Source organism: Asparagus officinalis, chromosome 6 (genome assembly GCF_001876935.1).
Source record: "Asparagus officinalis chromosome 6, Aspof.V1, whole genome shotgun sequence".
NCBI classification, from domain to species: domain Eukaryota; kingdom Viridiplantae; phylum Streptophyta; class Magnoliopsida; order Asparagales; family Asparagaceae; genus Asparagus; species Asparagus officinalis.
In genome coordinates, this window is record NC_033799.1 from 31,979,590 (window position 1) to 31,988,558 (window position 8,969).

General features: G+C 34.5%; 2 protein-coding genes across 2 annotated transcripts; both read left to right on the forward strand.

Annotated features, from left to right (window-relative positions):
- Nucleotides 1,589-2,240, forward strand: LOC109846016 (prostatic spermine-binding protein-like). Its single transcript, XM_020415238.1, has 2 exons — nucleotides 1,589-1,617; nucleotides 1,706-2,240. The coding sequence occupies exons 1-2, from the start codon at nucleotides 1,589-1,591 to the stop codon at nucleotides 2,238-2,240; spliced, it is 564 nt and encodes a 187-aa protein (XP_020270827.1).
- On the forward strand, nucleotides 2,268-3,557 carry LOC109846018. Its single transcript, XM_020415239.1, has 6 exons — nucleotides 2,268-2,323; nucleotides 2,555-2,632; nucleotides 2,749-2,809; nucleotides 2,894-3,189; nucleotides 3,303-3,430; nucleotides 3,517-3,557. The coding sequence occupies exons 1-6, from the start codon at nucleotides 2,268-2,270 to the stop codon at nucleotides 3,555-3,557; spliced, it is 660 nt and encodes a 219-aa protein (XP_020270828.1).

The window sequence follows — 8,969 nt, forward strand, 5'->3', positions numbered from 1 at the left end:
CTGTAGATAAATTTTGAAATTGACTGCATTGAAATTGACTTTATAATTGAGGAATGGTATTGGTTTTCCAACATTTTTTAGAAATTCATAAATTTTTGTTGTAGATTGAGGAATGGACATTGTTAGCTATAGTATTGGACTGATTCAATTTCATGACTTTATGATGTTAAAAGGAAAGAAAATAAAGAAAATGTTTCTGTAGATTAATTTGATATTGTACATATGTCTGTTACAAGATTTTGTTCACTAAGCGAGAAAAGGAAAAAATCACATAGACTGTAAATATTTCATATAAAGCTCAAGCATGGTAATTCAAGAATTAAGATCGTCTGTTACAATTTTGAAATCATAGTCTTTGAAATGAAATTTGTTTTAATGAAGGAATTATGTATAATATTGATAGACAAATAAAGTTGCCTTATGTTTTATGATTGCAGATAATTATATATCATGGCTTTAGTGCGAATTCCATCGAACATTGGATACTTCCGGGACCTTCAAAATCAAATTTCTGTTTATTTATCGGAAGATCAACGAACTCCCCTCCGTGGTACTCCATTTTATGGGTATTTAGATATTTCAGATTTGCCAATGCAACCAGTTATTGTGGATTGTTTGTTAGGAGTATTCAATGTTGAAAAAAGTAGTTTCAAAATTAGAGGAAAATAGACCTCCTTCGGTGTTGAAGAAGTGGGGAGAATTACAGGTCTCCCGATGGGAGGATCTATAGTAGACACGCGGTTTCATAGAAGTGACCGCGATACAATCTACAAGCTTGTGCTTTCATATAGTACTACGACTAAAATTGAAGAAGATACGAAGTGTATGACTAGAAACGAAAAGAAGAAAAGTGACGAAGGTAAGAAGAAGATTGTGTGTGCTAGAAGAGATCGGATGGGTGAACTTATCAAGCAGATGACCGAGCGTAGAGATCCTCTTTTCCCATAGATGCTCGTGGCTTTCATTATAGGCTTTATATTATGCCCTCAAGCTAGTATGAGTTGTCCCTTGTTTGCATTTAGATATGTTGAGAAATTAGACACTCTTAAGGAGTATAATTAGGCTGAATTAGTATACAATGTGCTACGTACTAAGATGGATAAGGCTAAGAAAACCATCACTAAGAGGGTTGAGGGAAATCGATCTAGAGGTGGTTATATGGGGGGTTTTGCCTCGGTTTTGGTGGTAAGTTAACCTTTACTATATTTTTATGTCATTCTACATTGTATATATTTATTTCATTTAGTCATGTTTATTGTTGAGCTAAAATTTTCATTTTCTCACAGATTTGGTTTTATGAGCTTGTGGGAAAATTACGCCTTCGCGTAGGAGCAGGATCTCTACCACCCATCCTAAGCTTCTACAAGGGTTTGGGATCTCTACGGAGGAGTGCAGTGCAAGATTTGATTAGAGACCCGAATAATTTTAGGAAGCATGTGATTGACTCAAGGGCTTCCGAATTTGAAAAGAGAAAAGCTGCCCCTACAAGATTGAAGAGAGAGAGAGAGAGAGAGAGGTATACATATTTTTATTTTTATTCCATGTTAGTTAATTGCTCTCCATCCTTTTACAAAATATTTTTTATTTGATGTTCATCCCTGAATTAGAGTTACTTGGGTTATTTATGTGTAGGTAATCACCAAAGCTGAGTTGGATCAGCTCATACATGAAAAAAAGTGGAATTAGACCTTCTCTTGAAGATAAGGAGGGAAAATTTTGGTGAGAAAGAAGAGGATGTTGATAGTGATGGAGGAGATGAGGATGATGAGAATGATGGGGATGATAGTGATGGCGGTGATGAGGATGAGGGGAACGAGGAGGGGGATGATGGGATGAATGAGGAGGATGAGGAGAGAAATAATGAGGGGAACGAGGAGGATGCGGAGGGGGGTGATGAGGGTAATGAGGAAGATAAGGAGAGAGTTGATGGTGGGAATGAGGAGGATGAGGTGGGGAATGGTGGAGATATGGATGAGGATGTCGGCGGGGATGAGGAGGTTGGTGAAGATGTTGATACATTGAATGTAGATAAAGATGGTGGTGAGGATGGTGGTAATGATCAAGTGAGCTTGGATTCAATGGAGGATGATGACGCCTTTATTCTTAGCCCACGTGATGTAAGCAAGATTGAAGGCATGCGTAAAACCCCTTCCATTAAAAGAACAGTTCTCTCAAGATCTCGACATGCTGGGCCATCATTAAAGACTCCTTTTGTCTCGCTTGTTAATAGAAAAGGATGACCAAATTATCCGGGAAGGAAGGAAGTAATGGATGAGGAGAGAGAACTGTTAGATAATTTTTGGAAAGAGAAGAATATGGCCGCGTAAGTGTATTTTGAATGATCTACTTATCTACTTTTCAAATTGTACTAAGTTTGAGAAGAATATGGCCGCGTAAGTGTATTTTGAATGATCTACTTATCTACTTTTCAAATTGTACTAAGTTTTTTCATTAATACATGTTATAAATTTATTTTGAATGATCTACTTATCTACTTTTCAAATTGTACTAAGTTTTTTCATTAATACATGTTATAAATTTACTTCATATGTAGTGAGACATTAGTGTGGTCATCTAGAGATGTGTTGATAACACGTAAGGATGCATTAAAGGAGAGACAATTAGTTGCGACGTAAGTATATGTTCTTTTCATGCTTCACACAATCCGCGTTAGTATATAACACTAATATTTACAATTTTATTATCTACATTTCAGGTTATAGCCACTTATGTTGTGTTTCTAAATAGGTTGATTGAGATGCGTCCCAACTATGCAAAGGACATACACATATGTAGTCCATGGGTAACCGTAAGTAGAAATCCAATCCGAGACTATGTTGTAAGTTTCATAAGCTATATTAAATTCATAATCTGAACTTTCTTTATTTTTTAGAGATGCATCAATGAGAATAACCCATCGAGTGTAGATCGAATGTTTAAGCCAATCACGACTACTCGATTCCAAGAACTTGATAAGATTATTTTCCCACTCTTAACTTCATTTCATTGGCATATGTTGGTATTCTCTGTCAAGGATAGAAGATTTTATCATTATTCTTCTCTACGTGGATATATGTCTTATGCTAGTGAATTTAGAGTGAAGCTTATTTCTACTATTCCCGATACTTGGAATTTAGACATTACTTCTTGTCAGGAGGTAGAAACTGTTGATGTACCTCAACAACATGGGTTAGTGTATTCGACTTATTCATATGTTGTTTTTTCATATGTGCTATTGCATAGAGACCATATATTGCGGGCCAAGAGTGTTATATTGATATTGCAAACATTTAAACTTGCAGTAGCTTGGATTGCGCGGTGTTCTTGATGGCATACATGTTTAGCCTCATTTCCGGTCAAACTATTTCAATTGACCAAAAGGATTGTGCAAGACATAGAGCTCGTATCGTTGCTCTATTTCTATCTGAAGGTATATTTTCTATAAGTGTAATGTTCATTGAACCGCTTTTAAACTCAACCTATTGTTCTTTTGATCCGCTTATATTTTTCTTTCAGGAAATCAACATGATCCTCAAGACCAATTCTCTGGATGCTAGATGCCAATTGTGATATCAAGCATTTTTTGTGTACTTATATATGTTTAGAAAGTGATTTGTAAATTCATTTGTATGAAACCTATATATGAGACTGTTGTTGGGATTGGTTATGTAAAGTCATTTGTAAAGTCCTTTTGTGCAATCAGCCACTATGGTTAAATTACTGGTTATGTAAAGTTTTGTATGCTTCTAAGTCATTGAAATTGATGGATTATTGCATGTAAAGTTCTATGGTTCAGTGCACCAGCATGTAAAGTTCTATGGTTCAGCTACATAAAGTTCTATGGTTCAGCTACATAAAGTTTAACTACATTTTAACTCTTTGCCCGGATTCAATCCCGAAGGAATGCGCTTTGTCCTTGGTCTTCCATGAAGAATTGATGTTGTCGGTGGCCAAATCACCATATTTTCATCATCTATACATGGCTTGTCATCGTTAGGAATTGGGTATATCGGAAAGGAGTAGCATTTGCGGTATGTCTTCACGCTAAAGTAGTGGGAAATATAGGAGTAATGGGTGTCCATATTCTGTCGAATAACCATCGCAGCATGTTTGCAAGGTAGCCCGACAACTTGCCATTCACGACAAGTGCATGTGTGTTCATTCAAGCCTACTTCAACGGTGGGGAAATCATACACCTCGTACATTCCTATAGTAGAAGGAATTGCAGAAAGACAACGTGATTGCTCATTGATATGGATAAGGTGCTCTTCTATAGTAGGAACAAATGATGTGGTCCACTTGTGGGATGCCTCCCGCCTTTCAAAACCCATCCTCATCATTTTCTTGAGAATATTATTAATTGTTTGGGTAATTGGCAAATAACAAGCTTCTTTGATCCAAGAATTGAATGACTCTGCTACGTTTGATGTCAACCATCCATATCTACATGTCAATAAATAGTAAGTATAGCAGGAACACATATCTCAAAAATTTGCATTTAAAGTTTTGCATAAATTTAAATTTCAACCTCTTCCCTGGAAAATAACAATTAGCCCAATTTTTTGGACTCATCCTCAACATTTCGTAATAGGCGATCTCTGATTTGTTCCGTAGCTCATTGCATTCATTGTTATAGGAACGAGAAGTGTATGCATAAGTGGTCCTCTTCATAATTTGCACACATTCATCTCGTAAATGTGGTATAATGCCCTTTTTCGATAGGTTATTCTTAAAATTAGCCAAAAGATGACGAATACAATAAGAGTGATGTGACCATGGAAAGCATTTCTTCACAAAATTCTGAAGTCCTTTGTCCCTATTGGAGATTAACACCAGTTCATCATCTAGAGTATATGGATCTTCATCATTGAAGAGAATGTCTCGAATGCATTCCAAAAATCATTCCTAATTACTCTCATTCTCCGTCCCGCATATGCAAATTTGCTACGGGAAATATACCTCCATCTTCGTTTAGAGCAGTTGCGGCAAGTAAGGTTCATTTATACCTAAAAAAGAAAAGAACAATAATGAAACAAAGTATAATATGAAGTAGTACATTAATGCAAGTTTTGATTAGATTGAACTCTACCATACCTATAAAAAAGATGTGTACCATCCAAGAACAACATTGGCCTACATCCCTCCATAAACCCCTTCCAACAAGCATAATAAGACACAAATACTCGTGTAAATCTTCCGTCTTCATGCTCTAAGTGAACAATTGATCCTGGATTAGTTTCTATAACTTTATCCTTATACCATCGGAGTTGGTCATATGAAAATTTAGTATCACCATACAATTCACGTTGAGCTAGCTCTTTTCCCCACCAAATTCTATGATAAGGGATGTCCAAACCAAATTCCATTTTAAGCTTCTTCTGGAAATCAATTGGGCGATAAGTGGGTTGTTCCTTCAATATGGTCTTGAGATGATTAGCATTCCACGTACGAGATGCCTATTGATATCCTTCCTTTCCTATGCCTCCTCCCAAGCAACTATGAGAACTATATATTTTTTTCACATAGAATCGATCACTATCTCTACGACGGGTGCAATGAACCATCCATTTACAGTTTGCGGCCTTGCATTTTGCTGTCACCCTTTTGCGTTTATTTTTTACAAATTCAAAGTTAAATCCTCGTGCAATAGAATAATTACTTAAACTCCGCCGACAATGCTCAACATCATCAAACTCTTGACCAACACTTCTAATAGCATTGTGCCATGCAATAGGAATCATACTAGAGCTCTCAACTTCCTGAGACATATTTTGTGAATACGATGAATTTTGTGAATAAGAAACATGTTCGTCACTAGAGGGGATATATGGATTACTGCATAGAAAATTGTACAAGACTTAAGAAAGTGATAATGTTAAAGTACGAAACTATAACAAAAGTGGAAATTACCTTATATGGACATTGTTAGCTTGTATCCCAAATAATATCTCTCGATTCATCTTAGCGTTCATGACGACAATATTCTCCTTGCAACTTTGATGTACATTGAAACATTATCGAGACATCATCATCATCATCACATACACGAACATAAATTTCTTGTGTGTGGGGTACTTTGTAAGTCAACCGTATTGTGCTTTCACTACAAACAATTAGGCTTTGGACTGTAACGGCCAAATCTTTGTAACTCCCATTGACATTTAATTCTAAAAAGTGATTGTTTCCTCTAAAATCCGTCAATGCATAATAAAATTCTTCATTCATCTATATTTATCACCAAAAATAAACAAATTTAGAGAAAACATTCATCAAATATAGACACATAAAATCAATACAACTAAAATACTACTACATGATAACGTGTTATATTTTTAGGTTAACATACTATACTTACAATATAACGTGCTATACTTACAGGTTAACGTGTTATACTTACAACATAACGTGTTATACTTACAACATAACGTGCTATACTTACAGGTTAACGTGCTATACTTACAGGTTAGCGTGCTATACTTACATGTTAACGTGCTATACTTACAGGTTAACATGCTATACTTACAGGTTAACGTGCTATACTTATAATATAACATGCTATACTTATAATATAATGTGCTATACTTATAGGTTAACGTGCTATACTTACAATATAATATGCTATACTTACAGGTTAACGTGTTATACTTATATGATAATGTACTATACTTGCATGATAATGTGCTATACTTACAGGTTAATGTGTTATACTTACAGGTTAACGTGCTATACTTACATGATAACATGCTATACTTACATGATAACGTGCTATACTTATAGGTTAATATGCTATACTTACAGAAGAACGTGCTATACTTATGATATAACATGCTATACTTACAGGTTAACGTGCTATACTTACATGATAACATGCTATACGTACGTGATACGTGCTATAACTAATTTTTAGCTAATTTTTATGAATTCATAAATAATAATGAGAAATTAGTGTGAAATAACCATGTGAAATAACTAATGTGAAATAATAATGTCGAATTAATGGGTGGTTAATTACAAAACCTCATTTAACTAACACTTTACCAAATATAACAAATTTAAGAAAAATTTTATGAACTCATTTAACTAACATATCAAATAATTGCCATGCATAAAATGATCATAATAAATTACAAAATTGGTAGTGGAGTAAATTGAAAAATTTTACCTTCAAATGCTAAGAAAGTTAGTGAGAATTAGTTGATGGGTTAGGAGAGAAGGTTAATCTCTATTAATAATGGTGTGAGAGAATGAGAGATGAAGTGGGAGATGAAGAGGGAGAGAGAGAAGGAAGTTGGTGAGAATTAATGGATGGGAGAGAGAGAGAGAGAGAGAGAGAGAGAGAGAGAGAGAGAGAGAGAGAGAGAGAAGACAGAGGGAGAGAGGGGGGAAGCTTTCCCGCCATTTATAGCAAGAGAGAGGGTTAGAGGGGGGCCCACTTACATGAAGGCTAACATTTGAATTTAAGAAAAATATATAGGGGGGCCCACGTATGAGAGTATTGTATTTTAGAATTGGGTTTAAAGACAAATACCAAAAGTGAATTGGGCTTAAAGATACAATTAATAATACTTGGGTTTAAAGATAAATCTAGGTAAACAAATGGGCCTAAAGACAAAAACCCCTTCTTTTTATCACATCCACTCTTTATCTATCCATTCTCAATCTCATTTTGTGCTTATTCACATACAATCACTCTCTCTATCTCTCCATAATCACATTCATCACTCTTAATTGTCACACACACAACATAAGAACTGATTCTAATTATTTCTTACAAACACCTTCCTCATGGGATCGATAACTTTTTATACTATAACTTGATTGGTTATGCACTTGTAACTTTTGGCCATCATTTATGCTCGGTCACAAAATAAATGAGTGGGGTTTTCTGAGACAAGCCCCATAGCTGAGGGGAGCTTTCTAAAATTAACCCAATAATTAAACTACTGTGAACATGCTTTAAGAAGATATTTACTTATCATTTCTTATATATAACCACATTGTCCAATATATACCTTCTAACCGTAGTGACCCTTGAATTTTGCCATCTCCACTATTTGATTAGATATCAGTAATTGATCGATTTTTCTTCTATGTACCAAAAAGTTATCACAAACAATTCTCATTTCTTTCAAGTTTTATGACAGTAGAAAACCACATTGTTATTGTTAATATATAAAATTAAAAATCTTAATCTTCATTGTTAAGTTCAGAGTTTTTGGTTCAGTAGAAGGGATTTTGAAAATGTGTTCAACCTCAGTTCAGAGTTCGATTTAGGAAAAATATGATCAAATTCTCAAGACATGCTACAATATAAATTTGTAACCTTTGATCCTCACTAAACGTTGGATAATGAAAGGTACCTTAGTTTTGAAATGTACCTTACTAGAGTTCAATACATATGAAAGACATAGGACCCAAGATTCCCAATCACTTGCATATTAACTGTTTGATCACTAATTGATGCTCTGAACTCATTTTTCGTGTGTCCCTGCAATAAAGATTAAATTCACTTCTCTTCAAGTCATATAATACTTGAAACTCAGTTGTAAATCATACTTAATTAAATTAATAATATCACAATAAGTTAGGTGATATGTAGCAGGTTTCACATGATGTAAGTATAGAAAAGATCTCTAATTCACTAATTGATTAATTAAATATATAATTGCCCTCTTATGCATCATGAAGTTGTTGAAGAGACCAAGCGACCAGAGATTCATATGGTCTACTTGCAAGTAATTATTAACATATTTGGTCCTATAAATAAATAAATATTTATATTCAGCTATCTTTTAATTATTGTATTATTAAGAGATTCCAATTAGTCATCTGAGTCCAAGAGGAAAAAAACGTACTAATTTAGCTGAATCAATAAACTATATTCTTTAGCATATTGTCCTTTTTAAGTGGGAGATATTGATTGGCATCTTCTTCCATCTTGATAAAGAAATTTTCTACTAAATAAGTGC

Excerpts from the sequence above, each read along its gene's own strand:
- LOC109846016 (XM_020415238.1), top strand. The coding sequence starts at position 1,589 with ATGTTCATCCCTGAATTAGAGTTACTTGG. Across the intron at positions 1,618-1,705 it reads CCTGAATTAGAGTTACTTGG|GAGGGAAAATTTTGGTGAGA; the intron begins GTTATTTATGTG and ends CTTGAAGATAAG.
- LOC109846018 (XM_020415239.1), top strand. The coding sequence starts at position 2,268 with ATGGATGAGGAGAGAGAACTGTTAGATAATTTTTGGAAAGAGAAGAAT. Across the intron at positions 2,633-2,748 it reads GAGAGACAATTAGTTGCGAC|GTTGATTGAGATGCGTCCCA; the intron begins GTAAGTATATGT and ends GTTTCTAAATAG. Across the intron at positions 3,431-3,516 it reads TGCTCTATTTCTATCTGAAG|GAAATCAACATGATCCTCAA; the intron begins GTATATTTTCTA and ends TTTTTCTTTCAG.